This window comes from Schistocerca americana, chromosome 11 (genome assembly GCF_021461395.2).
Source record: "Schistocerca americana isolate TAMUIC-IGC-003095 chromosome 11, iqSchAmer2.1, whole genome shotgun sequence".
In the NCBI taxonomy this organism is placed as follows: domain Eukaryota; kingdom Metazoa; phylum Arthropoda; class Insecta; order Orthoptera; family Acrididae; genus Schistocerca; species Schistocerca americana.
The window spans coordinates 177,407,861-177,430,210 of NC_060129.1; the positions used below are offsets into that span (position 1 = coordinate 177,407,861).

Below are 22,350 nucleotides of genomic sequence, written 5' to 3' on the forward strand. Positions count from 1 at the left end.
GTGATTTAAAATGGAATGATCATATGAAGTTGATCGTCGGTAAAGCAGATGCCAGACTGAGATTCACTGGAAGAATCCTAAGGAAATGCAATCCGAAAACAAAGGAAGTAGGTTACAGTACGCTTGTTCGCCCATTGCTCGAACACTGCTCAGCGGTGTGGGATCCGTACCAGATAGGGTTGATAGAAGAGATAGAGAAGATCCAACGGAGAGCAGCGCGCTTCGTTACAGGATCATTTAGTAATTGCGAAAGCGTTACGGAGATGATAGATAAACTCCAGTGGAAGACTCTGCAGGAGAGATGCTCAGTAGCTCGGTACGGGCTTTTGTTAAAGTTTCGAGAACATACCTTCACCGAAGAGTCAAGCAGTATATTGCTCCCTCCTACGTATATCTCGCGAAGAGACCATGAGGATGAAATCAGAGAGATTAGAGCCCACACAGAGGCATACCGACAATACGAACAATACGAGACTGGAATAGAAGGGAGAACCGATAGAGGTGCTCAACGCACCCTCCGCCACACACCTTCAGGTGGCTTGCGAAGTATGGATGTAGATGTAGATGTAGACAAGTATAAATAAATATATCAATGGGTGTTGTGGATTTAGGAATCTTACAGTAGTAGTGAGGAGTCATATCAACAACATTTCCCAAAAAATATCAAGACTGTGTAACTGACCAATTCTCTTCTTCTACTTTTTTGCAATAATAATCACAAAACATCCCAAAAAGCAGTCACCAGTTCTGAACAGTGAGAGACTTCATCGGGTGGCCTTCACCAGACTACACAGAAGCACAAAGTGTAACACTGATGCAAGGAAGCCATTGCATTGTCAACATAAGTACAAGTAAAAGCTACACGGAGAAGATGCTGCGATACGCAAATGATTGGCTTTTCAGAGCATTCACACAAGGTTGGTGCCAGTGGCGATACCTACAACGTGCTGACATGAGGAAAGTTTCCAACCGATTTCTCATGCACAAACAGCAGTAGACAGGCGTTGCCTGGTGAAACGTTGTTGTGATGCCTCGTCTAAGGAGGAGAAATGCGTACCATCATGTTTCCGACTTTGATAAAGGTTGGATTGTAGCCTATCGCGATTGCGGTTTATCGTATCGCGACATTGCTGCTCACGTCGGTCGAGATCCAATGACTGTTAGCAGAATATGGAATCGGTGGGTTCAGGAGGGTAATACGGAACGCCGTGCTGGATCCCAACGGCCTCGTATCACTAGCAGTTGAGATGACAGCCATCTTATCCGCATGGCTGTAACGGATCGTGCAGCCAAGTCTCGATCCACATCTGCAAGGCAACAACCATCTGCACGAACATTTCAATGACATTTCCAGCAGCACGGACTATCAGCTCGGAGACCGTGGCTGCGGTTACCCTTGACGCTGCATCACAGACAGGAGCGCCTGCGATGGTGCACTCGACGACGAACCTGGGTGCACGAATGGCAAAACGTTATTTTTTCGGATGACTCCAGGTTCTGTTTACAGCATCATGATGGTCGCATCCGTGTTTGGCGACAACGCGGTGAACGCACATTGGAAGCGTGTATTCGTCATCGCCATACTGTCGTGTCACCCTGCGTGACGGTATGGTGTGTTTGACTTCTCGCTCATCTCTTGTTCACATTGACGGCACTTTGAACAGTGGACGTTACATTTCAGATGTGTTACGACCCGTGGCTCTACCCTTCATTCGATCCCTGCGAAACCCTACACTTCAGCAGGATAATGCACGACCGCACATTGCAGGTCCTGTACGGGCCTTTCTGGATACAGAAAATGTTCGACTGCTGCCCTGGCCAGCGCATTCTCCAGATCTGTCACCAACTGAAAACGTCTGGTCAATGGTGGCCGTGCAACTGGCTCGTCACAATACGCCAGTCACTACTCTTGATGAACTGTGGTATCGTGTTGAAGCTGCATAGGCAGCTGTACCTGTGCACGCCATCCGAGCTCTGTTTGAGTCAATGCCCAGGCGTATCAAGGTCATTATTACGGCCAGAGGTGGTTGTTCTGGGTACTGATTTCTCAGGATCTATGCACCCACATTGCGTGAAAATGTAATCACATGTCAGTTCTAGCATAGTATATTTGCCAATGAATACCCGTTTGTCATCTGCATTTCTTCTTGATGTAGCAATTTTAATGGCCAGTAGTGTACGATTATTACCATTTTATCGTTCAACATGCAAATTCTCACAGTTTTCAGAATGAAATTTCACTCAGCAGCAGTGTGAAATGATTTGAAACTTCTCACTTCGGTACACCAGACTGGAGACTGAACTTGGTAGCTATGCCTTTTATGGGCAACTGCTCTAACGATTGCACTCTCCGAGCATGGTTTATGACCCAGCCTTACAGCTTTGGAAGATATGGGATGAGGTGATGGCAGAAGTAAAGCTGTCAGGGGAAGTTGTGAATTGCAGTAGGACAGGTCAGTCAGCAAAGTGTTTGCCCGCAAAAGCCAAATGTCCCAGTTTCCAGTCGCAGTCTAGAACACAGTTTTAATGTCCGTGTTTCACTCTGCAACAATTGTCACTACCTCAGCTACCACCTGATGGAAGTTATAGCATTGTTTACAAAATGGTAAACATTAGTCTGCAGAAAATTTTTTCCACTGCTCAGGATCACCAGCATAAGTGCGTTACCACAGTTGAATGCCATTTCGAAATGAAGTACAGGAGGGACCGTGCCTCTGGCAGTTCTGTTGCCAGACGGTACGCTGAATTTGTAGACACTCATTGTTCATGCAAAGGTTGGAGCAAGGAACATCACACCATGTTCTGTCAGAAAAACTTATCAGATGTTTAAATGAGTGACATGCAGCTGTTTAATTGTCTTTTACTGTAACTGCTGGTTTCAGTTTACACTATCATGACAGTACATGCTTACATTGAAATAAAGCATGGAAAGCTTGCATTTTATGAATTTCTAGTCGTTCCACAGATTTTTACACGATGATGCAAACTGAAAATGGCAGTTACAATGGCACAGCACCCCAATCCACATAGAGGTTAGAATTATTTTCAAATCGATAACTTCCTCAAAATTTTGAATCTGACAGCAAGAGCTCATATTACACAACTGTAACAAATAAAAATGATTTAAAGGTACTACAGATAGAGCTGAATTGACAAACAGTGGATGAGGCACCTTGTGTGAAGTTCCTCAGGATCTGGACAGAAAACATAAAGCTCAGTCAAGTCACAGCCCAACATTCGTCACAAAAGGACCAAAGAATGGTTCCATTCAAAAGTAATCACCACATGCGTTGTTATACAGGGAGTACATAAAGTCTGGGAACACTTTCAATTATTTACTGCACAAGAACTAAACATTGTACAGATGCCATACATATTGCATTTTGAAGAGACACTCTGAAAGTTTTTTTTTTTTATAAACATTCGATATGCGAACCATGAGTGACGCGGCAGACATCTACATCCACATGGATACTCTGCAAATCACACTTAAGTGCCTGGCAGAGGGTTCAACAAACCACCTTCACAATTCTCTATTACTCCAATCTCGTATAGCGCGTGGAAATAATGAACACCTGTAGCTTTCCGTGCGAGCTCTGATTTCCCTTATTTTATCGTGGTGATCATTTCTCCCTATGTAGGTCAGTGTTAACAAAATATTTTTGCATTCGGACGAGAAAGTTGGTGATTGTAAATTCGTGAGAAGATTCCATCATAACGAAAAACGCCTTTATTTTAATGATGTCCAGCCCAAATCCTGTATCATTTCTGTGACACTCTCTCCCATATTTCGCGATAATACAAAACGTGCTGCATTTCTTTGAACTTTTTTGATGTACTCTGTCAATCCTATGTGGCTGGCTCTGAGCACTATGGGACTTAACTGCTACGGTCATCAGTCCCAATCCTATGTGGTAAGGATCCCATACCGCGCAGCAGTATTCTAAAAGAGGACGGACAAGCGTAGTGTACGCAGTCTCCTTAGTAGGTCTGTTACATTTACTAAGTGTCTACATCTACATCTACATGACTACTCTGCAATTCACATTTAAGTGCTTGGCAGAGGGTTCATCGAACGACAATCATACTATCTCTCTACCATTCCACTCCCGAACAGCGCGCGGGAAAAACGAACACCTAAACCTTTCTGTTCGAGCTCTGATTTCTCTTATTTTATTTTGATGATCATTCTTACCTATGTAGGTTGGGCTCAACAAAATATTTTCGCATTCGGAAGAGAAAGTTGGTGAGAAACTTCGTAAATAGATCTCGCCGCGACGAAAAACGTCTTTGCTGTAATGACTTCCGTCCCAACTCGCGTATCATATCTGCCACACTCTCTCCCCTATTACGTGATAATACAAAACGAGCTGCCCTTTTTTGCACCCTTTAAATGTCCTCCGTCAATCGCACCTGGTAAGGATCCCACACCGCGCAGCAATATTCTAACAGAGGACGAACGAGTGTAATGTAAGCTGTCTCTTTAGTGGACTTGTTGCATCTTCCAAGTGTCCTGCCAATGAAACGCAACCTTTGGCTCGCCTTCCCCACAATATTATGTATGTGGTCTTTCCAACTGAAGTTGTTCGTAATTTTAACACCCAGATACTCAGTTGAATTGACAGTCTTGAGAATTGTACTATTTATCGAGTAATCGAATTCTAACGAATTTCTTTTGGAACTCGTGTGGATCACCTCACACTTTTCGTTATTTAGCGTCAACTGCCACCTGCCACACCATACAGCAATCTTTTCTAAATCGTTTTGCAGTTTGTTTTGGTCTTCACATGATTGTATTAATCGATAAATGACAGCATCATCTGCAAACAACCGAAGACGGCTGCTCAGATTGTCTCCCAAATCGTTTATATACAGATAAGGAACAGCAAAGGGCCTATAACACTACCTTGGGGAACGGCAGAAATCACTTGTTTTACTCGATGACTTAGCGTCAGTTTCTCTGACAGGAAATCACAAATCCAGTCACACAACTGAGACGATATTCCGTAAGAACGCAATTTGGAATCGATCTGAAATCCCTTGTCAATAGCGCTCAACACTTCATGTGAATAAAGAGCTAGTTGTGTTTCACCGGAACGATGTTTTCTAAACCCATCTTGACTGTGTGTCAATAGACGTCAATACGGTAATCACACCCGTCCCAGCACGGCATCGTGAACTGTGGCAGTCGCTTCTCGTATTCTCTCTTGGAGTTCTGCTACATCACGTGGTGGAGGCGGTACATACGCCAGATCTTTAATGTGTCCCTACAGAAAAAAGTCACACGGAGTGAGATCTGGTGATCGGGGAGGCCATTTCGTGAAACAGCTGATCCCTTCTGTAGCACGGCCAATCCGTCGATGTGGTTGTCCGTGTTCCCGTACTCACCAACTTCACAATGAAAATGAGGCGGAGCCCCAGCCTGCTGAAAGATGAACGGAGAGTCCGATTGCACTCGAGGCATCAGCCATTGCTGCAACATGCTCAGGTAGGAATATCCAGTGACAGTGCTCTCAATGAAGAAGAACGGCCTGTACAGTTTTCGACATGACGAGGCACAAAAAACTTTTACCTATGGGGAATCGTGCTCAATTCAATGCATCCGTGTGGATGCTTTGTACCCCAGACTTGACAATTATGCATGTTCACTTTCCCATTAGTGTGAAAAGTGGCTTCATCACTAAAAATTAAGCGATCAACAATGCCATCCCCATCTTCATTCAATTCGAACTCAAAACGCTTGTCTTTATTGTTGTCTTGTCATTGAGCATCTGCACTAGCTCCAATTTCAGGCAGATTCTGTAACAGGACTTCTTACATTGTCATTGGAGCCATTTCGAGTTCACAGGATGCACGACCCACTGATTTCTTTGGACTCATTAAGAATGTCTCTCGTACATTCTTCACATTCATTTCACTCACACTGGGACGTCCGATTCTCTTTACCGGGCACAAGCAACCCGTCGTAACAAATTTGTCATGCCAGTAGTAAATGGCCTTCCTTATCCGTGGCTTCTTACCGTATTTGGTTCTAAACATCCAATGAACAGCTGCAGCACACTTGTTTTTGTCAAACTCTGACGCACAGAAAGCTCGCTCCGCACCTGAAGTCAACACATTTGAGACCAGCGCTGACTATCGGCAAGTTACCAAACTACGCTGTGGCGGTATACATGATAAAAGAAACTTTCAGGGTTTCTCTTCAAAATGACATATACAGGGTGTTACAAAAGGTACGGGCAAACTATCAGGAAACATTCCTCATACACAAACAAAGAAAATATGTTATGTGGACATGTGTTCGGAAACGCTTATTTTCCATGTTAGAGCTCATTTTATTACTTCTCTTCAAATCACACTAATCATGGAATGGAAACACACAGCAACAGAACGCACCAGCGTGACTTCAAACACTTTGTTACAGGAAATGTTCAAAATGTCCTCCGTTAGCGAGGATAAATGCATCCACCCTCGGTCGCACGGATGCGCTGATGCAGCCCTGGAGAATGGCGTATTGTATCACAGCCGTCCACAATACGAGCACGAAGAGTCTCTACATTTGGTACCGGGGTTGCGTAGACGAGAGCTTTCAAATGCCCCCATAAATGAAAGTCAAGAGGGTTGAGGTCAGGAGAGCGTGGAGGCCACGGAATTGGTCCGCCTCTACCAATGCATCGGTCACCGAATCTGTTGTCGAGAAGCGTACGAACACTTGGACTGAAATGTGCAGGAGATCCATCGTGCATGAACCACATGTGTCGTACTTGTAAAGGCACATGTTCTAGCAGCACAGGTAGAGTATCCCGTATGAAATCGTGATAACGTGCTCCATTGAGCGTAGGTGGAAGAACATGGGGCCCAATCGAGACATCACCGACAATGCCTGCCCAAACGTTCACAGAAAATCTGTGTTGATGACGTGATTGCACAATTGCGTGCGGATTCTCGTCAGCCCACACATGTTGATTGTGAAAATTTGATCACGTTGGAATGAAGCCTCATCCGTAAAGAAAACATTTGCACTGAAATGAGGATTGACACATTGTTGGATGAACCATTCGCAGAAGTGTACCCGTGGAGGCCAATCAGCTGCCGATAGTGCCTGCACACGCTGTACACGGTACGAAAACAACTGGTTCTCTCGTATCACTCTCCATACAGTGACGTGGTCAACGTCACCTTGTACAGCAGCAACTTCTCTGACGCCGACATTAGGGTTATCGTCAACTGCACGAAGAATTGCCTCGTCCATTGCAGGTGTCCTCGTCGTTCTAGGTCTTCCGCAGTTGCGAGTCGTAGGCTGGAATGTTCCGTGCTCCCTAAGACGCCGATCAATTGCTTCGAACGTCTTCCTGTCGGGACACCTTCGTTCTGGAAATCTGTCTCGATACAAACGTACCGCGCCACGGCTATTGCCCCGTGCTAATCCGTACATCAAATAGACATCTCCCAACCCCGCATTTGTAAACATTGCACTGACTGCAAAACCACGTTCGTGATGAACACTAACCTGTGGATGCTACGTACTGATGTGCTCGATAGTAGTACTGTAGAGCAGTCAGTCGCATGTCAACACAAGCACCGAAGTCAACATTAGCTTCCTTCAATTGGGCAACTGGCGGTGAATCGAGGAAGTACAGTACATACTGACGAATCTAAAATGAGCTCTAACATGGAAATTAAGCGTTTCCGGACACATGTCCACATAACATCTTTTCTTTATTTATGTGTGAGGAATGTTTCCTGAAAGTTTGGCCGTACCTTTTTGTAACACCCTGTATATGATACCAGTACAATGTTTGGTTCTTGTGCAATGAATAATTGAAAGTGTTCCCAGACTTTATGTGCACCCTGTACTTATCCCACTGGGAGCTTAGATGATCAGTTCCCATTTCATAGAATGTGGTCAGCCACTCACAGACCCACTCTTGCACTTCTTTGTCTGACTGAAACCAACAGCCAGACACGTTTTTCTTCAGGCCACCAACAACGTGAAAATCACACGACGAAGGATTCAGGCTGTACAAGGGATACTGTAGTGTTTCCAGACTGAATTGCCGAAGCGTCAGCTCTGTCCAATAGGCAGCCTAGAGGTGGTCTTCGTCGTGCCTCAGGATGATTTCGTCCGGCAGTATTCCCAGCAATTTCCTTATGGCATGCCACATTTTCTGCAAACCGCCTTCATAGGGTTACGTGATGGGGAGTTTCCCTTTCAAGAAGCTCTTATTTGTTCACCCTTTAAATACATCCACTGAGCAGCTCCGTAATCGACATATGTAAACAGGGTGCAATGGCAGACGTAGTTTACTATGCTTGATGGTCCACTTAACCTGAAGCAGAGTGTTGTTTGAACAATGATGAAATCTAAATAGCACTAAAACAAATCAAAGTAGCATGGATGGTTGGTCAAATGGGTGGGTGGGTGGTTGGAGGGGGGCGAATGGCTATTGACCCTTCTCTCCTCCTCTCCCTGCTCCCTTCTCCTTTTGCGGCCAGCTGTTTAATGAGGCGCTAGCTAATGGAAAGGAATGCGTGGATTCTAGTATGTACTATAGAGTGAGCCAGGCGACGTTACGGAACTGACCACGGTCACGTTGTGCGCAGTCGGCGTGGTAGAGGTCGTGGTCGGGGTCGAGGTCGAGGTCGCGGCCGTGGTAACGCTCACGGTCGTGGCGGGCAGTTCCGCGCTGCGCCGCCAGCTGTCAGCACCCGCGCCCGGCGCCGCCGCAGTGCTGCCGCCTGACGGCGAGTTGTGCGCGGCGCGCGGCGGCGACAGTTCGGCGCTGCGCCGCCAGGTGGCAGGGGCGCCGCCGCTGCCGCCGGCCGGGGAAGCCCCGGCGAGGCCGTCGCGGAAGAACGCCTCCCGGCGGCGAGCGTTGTCTGGCGTCGAACCAGGACCTGCAACAGGCGGAGGACGCCTGTAGATCGCGAAACGTCAACAATGAGTCACATATTACTCACACTGGCGCAGGAGAATAGGTGAAACCGTTAAACGAAATTTCTGAAAACACTATCACAGATCTTATGTTAGTATGATAATTAAAAAAAAAACAGTCTTGATGGCAAATTTCTTTTAATCGGAGTGACCGGTTTCAATCCTTAAGGAACATCTTCAGAACGGCAGCAGTGACTTCAGCGTCGTGGATCGGCGCAGCCTGCTCCATGCAAGTCCATCTGCCGTTCTGAAGATGATCCTTAGAGATTGAAACCGGTCAGTCCGATTAAGAGAAATTTGCAATCAAGACTGTTTCTTAATTATCATGAAATCGTTAAAGCTGAACAAAGCTCGGAAGCCTGATGGAACCTCTGTATGCCGAATTCGCTGCTGAGGTAGCACCTCTTTAGCTATAACGCACCGTAGGTCCCCCGGAAACTAAACCGTGCCCAGTGGTTGGAAGAAAGCGCAGCTCACACCCGTCTACAAGAAAAGTTGCAGAAGTGATGCACAGAAGCACAGCCTAATATCTTTGACGTCCATTTCTTGTGGAATCTCACAAAACGTATGCTGAGTCCAAATGCAAAGATGTATTTGCAACAGAATGATTTCCTTCATGACAACCAGCACGGATTTCGAAAACACCGATGTTGTGAAACCGCACTAACACGTTCCTCAGATATACTGAAAGCTGTGGATCAAGGCAGATCGGGTAGATGCGGTATTTCTCGATTTTCGAAAAAGATTTGACTCAGTACCACATCTACGCTTATTATCGAAAGCACGAAAGTATAGCGGCTCTAGAGAAATTGATGACTGAATTAAGGATTTCTTTTTTTTCCTTTCTTTCTTTTGTAGGGACGACCCAGACGGTTATATTAAATGGGAAGGCATCGACAGAAGTAGAATCAACTTCAGGTGGGACCCTTGCTATTCCTATTGTTTATTAACGAACGTGCAGACAGGAATAATAGTAACCTCAGAATTACCGCAAATGATGCAGTTATCTACACTCATGCTCATAAATTAAGGATAATGCTCATACATGGTAAACTACGCTCTGGTGGGTGGTTAGCGGGTTTAAATCACCTCGGGGTCTGACCGTGCGGTGCATTTGACCTGCGGTCGCCGCACGGTGGCGCTGGCAGCAGTCCACATACGCAGAGGTGTGTTGGTGCATGTCAGAGTACGGTGCAGCGAGTAAGTGTGCAGACGTTTTCAGACGTGCTAATGGTGACTGTGTGCTGAAAATGGCTCAAAGAACACATATTGATGACGTTATGAGGGGTAGAATACTAGGGCGACTGAAGGCTGGTCAAACACTGCAGGTCGTAGCACGGGCCCTCCGTGTGCCACAAAGTGTGACCTCGAGATTATGGCAACGATTCCAGCAGACAGGAAACGTGTCCAGGCGCCACAGTACGGGACGTCCGCAGTGTACAGCAGCACAAGAAGACCGATATCTGACCATCAGTGCCCGCAGACGGCCACGGAGTACTGCAGGTAGCCCCGCTCGGGATCTTACCGCAGCCACTGGAACAGTTGTCTCCAGACACACAGTCTACAGACGACTGGACAGACTGGAGACCTGCAAGGTCCATTCCACTGACCCCTGGTCACAGGAGAGCCCGTAAAGCCTGGTGTCAAGAAAACAGTACATGGTCACTTGAACAGTGGTCCCAGGTCATGTTCACGGACGAGTCCAGGTATAGTCTGGACAGTGATTCTCGCTGGGTTTTCATCTGGTGTGAACCAGGAACCAGATACCAACCCCTTAATGTCCTGTATGAAGGTCGTGGTTTGATGGTGTGGGGTGGGATTATGATTGGTGCACGTACACCCCTGCATGTCTTTGACAGGTCAGGTGTATCGGGACGTCATTTTGCACCAGTATGTCCGCCTTTTCAAGGGTGCAGTGGGTCCCACCTTCCTCCTGATGGATAATAACGCACGGTCCGACCGAGCTGCCATCGTGGAGGAGTACCTCGAATGGAGTGGCCTGCCTGTTCTCCAGACCTAAACCCCATCGAGCACGTCTGGGATGCTCTCGGTCGACGTATCGCTGCACGTCTTCAAACCCCTACGACACCTCAGGAGCTCCGACAGGCACTGGTGCAAGAATGGGAGGCTATACCCCAGCAGCTGCTCGACCACCTGATCCAGAGTACGCCAACCCTGTGTACGTGTGCATGGCGGTCATATCCCATACTGACATGGGGGTACATGCCCAGGAAACAGTGGCGTTTTGTAGCACACGTGTTTCGGGAAGGTTTTCTCAACTTATCACCAATACCGTGGACCTACGGGTCTGTGTCGTGTGTGTTCCCTACGTGCCTATGCTATTAGCGCCAGTTTTGTGTAGTGCCACGTTCTGTGGCACCACATTCTGCAATTATCCTTCATTTATGAGCACGAGTGTATAATAAAGTACTCTGTGCAAAGGAGCTGGACAAACAGTTTCCCAGGTCTTCATAAGATTTAGTGTGATATGGAGCGGCAGAAGAATGACTATTTAAGCGCCTCTATGCCTGACCTATGTAAGTAATCTCAGCTTGTCTTAGCGATCCCTTCGGAAGCGGTGCTTGGTGGCAGTAGTACACACGTATTCCTACAGTCATGACCTGAGCTGATTCTTGAAAATTTCTTAAGTTCGCTTTCAAGGGATTGTTTGGGTATATCCTCAAGCAAATGCTAGTTCGCTTCTTCCAGCGTCTCCCTTACTCTCGCCCATCAGTCGAGCAATTAAATGGCTCTGAGCACTATGGGACTTAACATCTGTGGTCGTCCCCTAGAACTTAGAACTACTTAAACCTAACTAACCTAAGGACAGCACACACATCCATGCCCGAGGCAGGATTCGAACCTGCGACCGTAGCAGCAGCGCGGTTCCAGACTGAAGCGCCTAGAACCGCTCGGCCACAGCAGCCGGCATTCAAGCAATCCGACCGTCATTGTACATGTTAAATATTCCCTGTTCAACCTGTTTGGTATGCCCCACACCTTGAGCAGCATTCCAGGATAGGTTAGCCGTGAGTCTACTTCAAGACTCCAATTTCTCAGTATTCTACCAATCAATAGAAATCTGCCAGCTGCTTCAGCTATGACTTAGCCTGTATGTCCATTCATATCCCTACAAAGTGTTACACCCAGTTGTCTGTAGGAGTTGGCCGATTCCAATTAGGAATCGTTGATATGGTAGTCACAGGATACGACGTATTTTTCGTTTTTTGAACGGCACAATTGTCCACTTCTTGACATTTGCAACAACTCGTCAATCTTTGGGCCACTTTGCATGTTCACCAAGATCTGAGTGAATATTCGTAGAGTGACCAGACATCCGGATTAATCCGGACATGTCCTCCTTTTTAGCTCTTTGTCCGGGGTCCGGGCGGATTTTTACAGTGTCCGGCTTTTTCGCAAAGTTGAGCGTAATACAGTTAAATTTACAATTTGTCCCGTTCTATTGCTCTTTTCTGAAATACTTTAACTATTGGCACAGCCTTCGTGATAAACACGCACGAAGGCGGTGTTAGTAGGTGGCACGAGGATCGTCGATGTTATCGTTGATCGACCTATAAGCGAATGCAAATATCGATTATTTAAAATTTTCGTTTCGTATCTTCGCTTTGTATTGGGTTGGCTTCCTGTAGTGCACGTGTGATTTGTGACTGTAATTTTTAACCGAGTGGAACAGGGAATTGTATCTATGCTTTATAGATCTAGAAAAGGCATATGACCGGGTTCCTAGGAGCAAGTTATTGTCTGTTCTTCGAGATTATGGAATAGGAGGCAAACTTTTGCAAACAGTTAAAGGTCTTTACATAGATAGTCAGGCAGCAGTTAGAGTTGACGGTAAATTGAGCTCATGGTTCAGAGTAGTTTCAGGGGTAAGACAAGGCTGCAACCTGTCTCCACTGTTGTTCATATTGTTTATGGATCATATGTTGAAAACAATAGACTGGCTGGGTGAGATTAAGGTATGTCAACACAAAATAAGCAGTCTCGCATATGCGGATGACTTAGTTGTGATGGCAGATTATATTGAAAGTTTGCAAAGTAATATTTCAGAGCTAGATCAGAAATGTAAGGACTACGGTATGAAGATTAGCATCTCCAAAACGAAAGTAATGTCAGTGGGAAAGAGATATAAACGGATTGCGTGACAAATAGGAGGAACAAAGTTAGAACAGGTGGACGGTTTCAAGTGCTTAGGATGCATATTTTCACAGGGTGGCAACATAGTGAAAGAACTGGAAGCGAGGTGTAGCAAAGCTAATGCAGTGAGCGCTCAGCTAAGATCTACTCTCTTCTGCAAGAAGGAAGTCAGTACCAAGACGAAGTTATCTGTGCACCGTTCAATCTTTCGACCAACTTTGTTGTATGGGAGCGAAACGTGGGTGGATTCAGGTTACCTTATCAACAAGGTTGAGGTTACGGATATGAAAGTAGCTAGGATGATTGCAGGTACTAGTAGATGGGAACAATGGCAGGAGGGTGTCGACAATGAGGAAATCAAAGAAAAACTGGGAGTGAACTCTATAGATGTAGCAGTCAGGGCGAACAGGCTTAGATGGTGGGGTCATGTCACACGCATGGGAGAAGCAAGGTTACCCAAGAGACTCATGGGTTCAGCAGTAGAAGGTAGGAGGAGTCGGGGCAGACCGAGGAGAAGGTACCTGGATTCGGTTAAGAATGATTTCGAAGTAATAGGTTTAACATCAGAGGAGGCATCAATGTTAGCACTGAATAGGGGATCATGGAGGAATTTTATAAGGGGGACTATGCTCCAGACTGAACGCTGAAAGGCATAATCAGTCTTAGATGATGATCATGATGATGATGGTGGTGGGTTACGTAAAATATTTGGCTATGCCTAACCGAAAGTGTACATTTTCTGATGTCCTTGCTTACAAATATCCGGCTTTAAGAAAGGGGGAAATGAATTTGAAGCGGAATGTAAGATATGTGTAGCTGGAACGTACGTCTCAGTGGCCAATAAAGGTAAGGAATAACTCGACAGATTAACTGTCATGGTTTTATTTCATTGTTTCACAGTCATTCAATTTATTTGTATTCGGAGGTTTAAAGTGCAGTTTACATGTCGTCAGCTGCTGCTTGAATTGTAGATGTTGGTAGCAGTGCGTCGAATGAAGGGAGGTCAGGGTCGTACGTTTTTCGCTTTGTAAGCAATTCCGTGTTGTTGACATAACAAAACAATTGACACCACACTGTCACCACAAACAATACTTTTAATTTTTTTATATTGCTCAGTTAACCATCACCTGACCATCAGCAACAATTAACTACTAGTTTTACCAGTAATTGCCGGCAGTCACGTGACATGTCCAAAGCTGACGGGTGGTATGCTCATCTGCAGTTGACCCGTTTGATGTGTCCTCTTTTTTTCTTCTCTTGTCCTCCTTTTAGAAGCTGTTTGTCCTCCTTTTTAAACAATTGCATCTGGTCACCCTAAATATTCGTTGTCTCGGCGGCTGTTATGGATAGCGCCATTTTGCCACGCACGGTATACTTCAACCACGACGTCACGCGAACAGTTTACATATTTAGCCGTTTCGGAAACACCTTCTACCCTTGCCCCGGAAAGCTAATGACCATGCACTTTCGGACGTTTGGGCTGCGTTTCCGCTGCACTGTTATCCGCGTATGCCCGACACACTTTATATGAAGGGCTTATTTCAATAGTGGTACAAGTCCATTTTTGTTCATTCTGACATACAGAGTGCTAAAGTTAAATGAGCGCTGAAAAATCTGCAGTTATCTAGCCAGAAATATTCAAGAGTATATTCAAGTATATATACCAGATGATCAAAAAGTCAGTATAAATTTGAAAACTGAATAAACCACGGAATAATGTAGATAGAGAGGTAAAAATTGACACACATGCTTGGAATGACATGGGGTTTTATTAGAACAAAAAAAAAAAGTTCACAAAATGTCCGACAGATGGCGCTGGACAGCAAAACGTCAGTGACTGCGCATGAGAATCATGTATAAAAAGGAGCTGTAATGAGAGAGAGAATCAGATGCACCAGCAGTCGCAACATGTTGACGTTACCTGAAAAGACGCTTTTAGTGAAGCTGTTTTATCAGAATGGGGAATGTGCTAGTTCAACGTTACGATCCTATCGCCATAGGAAGGGGATTGGAGCGGGTAAAGGTCCGTTGACAAATGCAGCTGTGGCGAGAATGATTTCGAAGTTCGAAGCCACGGGTTGTTTAGACGAGACCCCGTAGTGGCCGACCGAGCACAAGGCGTAATGCTGCTGGGACAGTTCAGGAAGAAATGGAGACTGTAGCGGGGAAGTCAGCGCTCGTGCAGTCGCACGTAGCACCGGCATTCCATACACTACTGTTTGGTTGACAGGCGTACCCTCCGATGCTATCCGCACGAAATCCATCGGCATCGTGAACTGTTACGTGGAGATTTAGTGAAGCGGAGGGCATTTGCGGTGTGGGCGTTTCAGAAAATGGCAGAAGATGACGATTGGTTGAGAAACGTGTTGTGGACCGACGAAGCTCATTTCACGCTCCGGGGGTCTGTCAACACCCACAGCTGCATAATTTTGGCTACCGAAAACCCTAGAACTGTCGTGGAAACTCCATTGCACGACGAGAAAGTCACGGTATGGGTTGGATTCACCACATCTACCATTATCGGGCCTTTTTTCTTCGAGGAAATGCGTGATTCTGGTTTTGTAACTGCTACCGTGACGGGTGAGAGGTACGCCAATATGTTACAGAATCGCATCGTCCCCAGCCTGGCTGATAAACACCTGCTGGAACGTACGATGTTTATGCAGGGTGGCGCTCCACGCCATATTGCTAGACGCGTGAAAGATCTCTTGCGCGCGTCGTTTGGTGATGATCGTGTGCTCAGCCGCCACTTACGTCACGCTTGGCCTCCCAGATCCCCAGACCTCAGTCCGTGCGATTATTGGCTTTGGGGTTACCTGAAGTCGCAAGTGCATCGTGATGGACCGACATCTCTAGGGACGCTGAAAGACAACATCCGACGCCAATGCCTCACCATAACTCCGGACATGCTTTACAGTGCTGTTCACAACATTATTCCTCGACTACAGCTATTGTTGAGGAATGATGGTGGACATATTGAGCATTTCGTGTGAAGAACATCATCTTTGCTTTGTCTTACTTTGTTATGCTAATTGTTGCTATTCTGATCAGATGAAGCGCCATCTGTCGGACATTTTTTGAACGTTTGTATTTTTTTGGTTCTAATAGAACCCCATGTCATTCCAAGCATGTGTGTCAATTTGTACCTCTCTATCTACATTATTCCGTGATTTATTCAGTTTTCAAATTTATACTGACTTTTTGATCACCTGGTATATAGCGCTGGAAAATCTGCAGTTATCTCACGAGAAATATTCAAGTATGTACAGTCATTTAAGTTGAGGACTTTGTATCTCAGAATGGACTTGTACCACTATTGAAATAAGCCCTTCACATACCCTCCACCGCTAGTGCTGCCAGCTATTTTCTGTGAGTGGTTATTGCATGTTGACGCCGAACACAGGCGGTAAATGTGGGTACAATATAGTCTGCTTCGTCATTAATTTGCGACCTGAGGAGCAGGGAAACCAACGCACTTCCCTGGGAGACACCCGATAGTGCCATAGGCTTAATCTTGCATTTCACTGACGCATTCAATGTACAAACATGGAAATTGAAATAAGAACACCGTGAATTCATTGTCCCAGGAAGGGGAAACTTTATTGACACATTCCTGGGGTCAGATACATCACATGATCACACTGACAGAACCACAGGCACATAGACACAGGCAACAGAGCATGCACAATGTCGGCACTAATACAGTGTATATCCACCTTTCGCAGCAATGCAGGCTGCTATTCTCCCATGGAGACGATCGTAGAGATGCTGGATGTAGTCCTGTGGAACGGCTTGCCATGCCATTTCCACCTGGCGCCTCAGTTGGACCAGCGTTCGTGCTGGACGTGCAGACCGCGTGAGACGACGCTTCATCCAGTCCCAAACATGCTCAATGGGGGACAGATCCGGAGATCTTGCTGGCCAGGGTAGTTGACTTACACCTTCTAGAGCACGTTGGGTGGCACGGGATACATGCGGACGTGCATTGTCCTGTTGGAACAGCAAGTTCCCTTGCCGGTCTAGGAATGGTAGATCGCTCCCCACACCATGATGCCGGGTGTTGGCCCTGTGTGCCTCGGTCGTATGCAGTCCTGATTGTGGCGCTCACCTGCACGGCGCCAAACACGCATACGACCATCATTGGCACCAAGGCAGAAGCGACTCTCATCGCTGAAGACGACACGTCTGCATTCGTCCCTCCATTCACGCCTGTCGCGACACCACTGGAGGCGGGCTGCACGATGTTGGGGCGTGAGCGGAAGACGGCCTAGCGGTGCGCGGGACCGTAGCCCGGCTTCATGGAGACGGTTGCGAATGGTCCTCGCCGATACCCCAGGAGCAACAATGTCCCTAATTTGCTGGGAAGTGGCGGTGCGGTCCCCTACGGCACTGCGTAGGATCCTACGGTCTTGGCGTGCATCCGTGCGTCGCTGCGGTCCGGTCCCAGGTCGACGGGCACGTGCACCTTCCGCCGACCACTGGCGACAACATCGATGTACTGTGGAGACCTCACGCCCCACGTGTTGAGCAATTCGGCGGTACGTCCACCCGGCCTCCCGCATGCCCACTATACGCCCTCGCTCAAAGTCCGTCAACTGCACATACGGTTCACGTCCACGCTGTCGCGGCATGCTACCAGTGTTAAAGACTGCGATGGAGCTCCGTATGCCACGGCAAACTGGCTGACACTGACGGCGGCGGTGCACAAATGCTGCGCAGCTAGCGCCATTCGACGGCCAACACCGCGGTTCCTGGTGTGTCCGCTGTGCCGTGCGTGTGATCATTGCTTGTACAGCCCTCTCGCAGTGTCCGGAGCAAGTATGGTGGGTCTGACACACCGGTGTCAATGTGTTCTTTTTTCCATTTCCAGGAGTGTACAAACATGGAACTGGGCAACATATTCCGCAGATTGTGAGATTTTTCTGAGAATTTTTTTAAAGATGCTCAGTAACTATCCCACGAGAATGCATTTCTTGATTACGATGGCGAGTTTCTGACAAGCGAGAACATTTTCCTTATTGAAGCTACGTCTACACATTATGCGGTCAAAAAATGGTTCAAATGGCTCTGAGCACTATGGGACTTAAGATCTGAGGTCATCAGTCCCCTGGAACTTAGAACTGCTTAAACCTAACTAACCTAAGGACATCACACACATCCATGCCCGAGCCAGGATTCGAACCTGCGACCGTAGCGGTCGCTCGGCTCCAGACCGAAGCGCCTCGAACCGCTCGGCTACAACGGCCGGCCCATTATGCGATTAGTCGGGATATAAGATGGCATCCTGTGTCCACCGTATCAAAAATTCTCTTAATCTAGTCACAAATGTCGCTTGAAATCGCATGCGACCGTGCTTTTGATAATGACATGACGTAGATGTGGTACTGATAAGGGGACCGTGCCTATTCGTCATCGCCGATTTCGTCCAAATTTATGGAATATGCCAGAAACGTAAGTGAGTGTGTTGGCTATCCTTGCAATGCAACGGTCGGTATTCTTTTGTTTCTGCTGTTTGTAAACAACACGCTTTCAAACATGCGGTTAGTTCTGTTCAAGTGTGATTGCGAGTAGTTGTTATACTTACGTTTGCAGTGAAACTAGGAGTTCATGATGCTGTTATAACATTCAATTGTGGTAATATTGGAAAGTGTTGGGTACTGAGAAAGGTGGGAATTAATCCAGGTGAGAATTAATCGCTGGGCTGCAACACTGCAGTAAAATGAGGATAGTCGATGCAGACAGGTCGGCACCGAATATGGCCAAGAAAGCAAGACAAACATCTATTGTGTTTCCGGATCTGCGTCGGTGCCAGTGATGGCCGTGTGTTAGTTAGAAGGAAACCAGCTGAGTGCCTGCAAGCAACCTGTCTGTATGGTAGGCACAATGGACATAAACCTGGAGTTACGGCCCGTTGCAGTCCTGAGTCTGCCGCTGTCAGCAATTATGTACAGTGGCTACATTCCTGCCAAGTCTTTCTGCAGTATCGCAAAAGGTACATCCAACTTCTTGTAGCATTATTACATGACCTCGTTCAGTGAGGAGTCGATAGCGGCGTCTTTGTCGCCTTAAAGGCATCCTTAGCTAACACCAGCTCACCGTGTCCATTATCACGATCGTCATACTGTGTATTTAAAGCAAACCTGATTTTCATCCTCATAGTGGCGCTAGTATGTGACTCGCGCTTGCCGGCCGTTGTGGCCGAGCGGTTGTAGGCGCTACAGTCTGGAACCGCGCGACCCCTATGTCGCAGGTTCGAATCCTGCCTCGGGCATGGATGTGTGTGATGTCCTTAGGTTAATTAGGTTTGATTAGTTCTAAGTTCTAGGGGACTGATGACCTCAGCAGCTAAGTCCCATAATGCAAAGAGCCATTTGAACTATTTGACTAAGGCGAAATTTGAACCGCTGTCTTGCAGGTGTAGAAACATGCCTACCGGATTTCGTTTATTTCGCACAACTGCTTCTTGGTGTTACGATTTTCTTCTGGTAGAGTACTGTTATGGCGGTTACCTTACAAGGGAACCTCCCCATCGCACCCCCCTCATATTTAGTTATAAGTTGGCACAGTGGATAGGCCTTGAAAAACGGAACACAGATCAATTGAGAAAACAGGAAGAAGTTTTGTGGAACTATGAAAAGAATAAGCAAAATATACAAACTGAGTAGTTCAAGGAAAGATAAGCAACATTAAGGAGATTGAGAGCGCAGGAGCGCCGTAGCCGGCACGGTAGCTCAGCGTGTTCGGTCAGAGGGCTACGTGCCCTCTGTAATAAAAAAACTGAGTTAATCGATCATCTACGAACTTAAACGGATGTCTTACGACGTCCGCCCCGAGCAGATGCAACGAACGAAAGCGAACAAAATGAGATTTAACAAAAAAAAAAAAAAAAAAAAAATAGTCTCGTGGTAACGTGAGCAGCTGCGGAACGAAAGGTCCTTGGTTCGAATCTTCCATCGAGTAAAAAGTTTAATTTGTTATTTTCAGTTTATGTGACAAACTCCTATGTTTTCATCACTTTTTTGGGAGTAATTATCACATCCACAAGAAAACCTAAATCGGGCAAGGTAGAAGAATCTTTTTACCCATTCCCCAAGTGTACAAGTTAGGTGGGTCGACAACATATTCCTGTCATGTGACGCACATGCCGTCACCAGTGTCGTATAGAATATATCAGACGTGTTTTCCTGTGGAGGAATCTGTTGACCTATGACCTTGCGATCAAATGTTTTCTGTTCCCATTGGAGAGGCACGTCCTTTCGTCTACTAATCGCACGGTGTTGCGGTGCGGTCGCAAAACTCAGACACTAAACTTATTACAGTGAACAGAGATGTCAATGAACGAACGGACAGATAATAACTATGCAAAAATAAAGAAAGTAAAATTTTCAGTCGAGGGAAGACTTGAACCAAGCACCTCTCGTTCTGCAGCTGCTCACGCTACCACGGGACCACGGCGCTCCTAAGCCCACATTGTCCATTATGATGCTTATGTGGCTCATGGACTACTCAGTTTGTATATTTTGCTTATTTTTTCACAGTTCCACACAATTTCTTCCTGTTTTCTCAATTGTTCTGTGTTCAGTTTATCAAGGCCTATCCACTGTGCCAACTTATAACTAAATCTGAGGGGTGTGCGATGGGGAGGTTCCCCTGTTAGAGATAATAAACAGCTTACTTACCTTTTTTGCCACACGTCTCGATTTCACTTGGCCGCCCTGAGCCGTGCTGGCCCCGGCTTATGCGTTGGTTTAAACCTTGACTGTTACTCTGCGTTTGGTTTCCCGCGGTTATTGCAGTTATGCCGTGGTTCTTTCTCCTTATACGTGTGGCAGCAGCGGTGTTTATCGATATTCGCACCTTGTACTATCTTTGGTCCGGTGCTTATAGTTTCCAGCTGGCCGGTGTGCGACAGTCGGTCGGTTGGTGTGGATCAGCCACGAAATCTCCGCGCGCCTGCTGGTGGTCTCTACGCAGTGTCGGAGTGTGTGGGAGCTGTTCCGGGTGATAAGAGGTTCGAGGCTCACCGGCCCAGGACGTCAAAGTTGAGTGGTGATTTAATTACCGAAGCCAGACAGTTCACATTGTGCCGTTGGTTTTCATGGTTGGCTGTTGGGGGTATTTCTGTGAGCAACAGCGAGTGTTCGAGTTGGCGAAAGTTTGGCCACCATCCGGTGAACTGCATTTTGGTTATTTGAAGTCCAAGCGCACCAGCGGAATTTTCTGCCTTGTGGCGATTAGCGTTCCGGTTACCTGCCAAGGCCGCTGACGTAAAATTAAGGCAGCGTCCTTTCCCCACCGTGTTGTCGCTGTCCGACACGTGTGTGTAGTTTTGTCAGTTTGTGCATACTTGGTTGTGGGCGGCTATGGCTTTTACGTTTTGGCTCTGGAGTTCTTTGTGTAATGGTCGGGTGGAAAGCAAGTCGTCTTGTCGGTGGGTCCGTTGACTGTCTCGTGGTTGTGTTGCCGGCGGATCGGATATAGTTGGGCCGACTACCTGTCTGCCCTAAGCGAACGTTAGTATTTCAAATGCAGACCAACCCCCGGAAACTTCTGAGCGCCGCTGGCTGTACCGCCTTTTCTTATTTGATTGTGTATTTTAATGGCTCATAGCCGATGGTTTGAATCTGTACGCTATTAGTTCGTTTATAAATAATGGGCCTTTGGCCGATTTAAAAATTGATAGTTCCTTACTTGCCAAGTCTTGCATTGTTTGGGCCTCCAGCCTCATTTAAAATATTTTTGGATAAAGTTGTGGGCATTCTGCCTTTGAAATTTTAATGTATTGTGTTTTTCTAGCATGGGCCTTCAGCTGTCTTAAAATTTAAATTCATTGCTTGTTACGTCTTATACTGTTTGGCCGTTGAGCCTCATATAAAATATTTTTGCATAATTCTTTGGGCCTTCTGCCTTTTGAAAATTTATTGTAGTTGTGTTTTTCAATCACAGGCCTTCAGCTGTGTTAAAATTACAATTCCTTACTTGGTAAGTCTTAGACTGTTTGGGCCTTCAGCTGCATTTAAAACATTTTTTTTCTGGATAAAGCTTTGCGCCTCCTGCTTTTTGGAAATTTATTGTAGTTGTGTTTTTCAATCATGGGCCTTCAGCCGTCTTAAAGTTTAAATTCCTTGCTTGTTAAATCTTACATTGTTTGGGCCTTCAGCCTCATTAAAAAAAAAAAAAAAAATTAAGGATAAAGCCTTGGGATTTCGCTATCGCTTCCGCCATTGTCCCGCACTTTGCTTGGGGTTCGCTTGGTTACA

At 46.4% G+C, this 22,350-nt stretch overlaps 2 protein-coding genes across 2 annotated transcripts in view; both read right to left on the reverse strand.

The window, feature by feature from the left end:
• LOC124553492 (protein PRRC2A-like) overlaps positions 1 to 9,164 on the reverse strand; it is a 1,723,518-nt gene extending 1,714,354 nt beyond the window's left edge. Inside the window, exons 1-2 of the mRNA XM_047127347.1 lie at positions 9,109 to 9,164; positions 8,585 to 8,918 (exon numbers count right to left, since the gene is read on the reverse strand). Coding sequence (XP_046983303.1) covers positions 8,585 to 8,918; positions 9,109 to 9,164 — 390 coding nt within the window. The remainder of the gene's footprint in view (positions 1 to 8,584; positions 8,919 to 9,108) is intronic.
• Positions 9,165 to 18,342: 9,178 nt separating this feature from the next.
• LOC124553493 overlaps positions 18,343 to 22,350 on the reverse strand; it is a 571,696-nt gene continuing 567,688 nt past the window's right edge. Inside the window, exon 5 of the mRNA XM_047127348.1 lies at positions 18,343 to 18,374. Coding sequence (XP_046983304.1) covers positions 18,343 to 18,374 — 32 coding nt within the window. The remainder of the gene's footprint in view (positions 18,375 to 22,350) is intronic.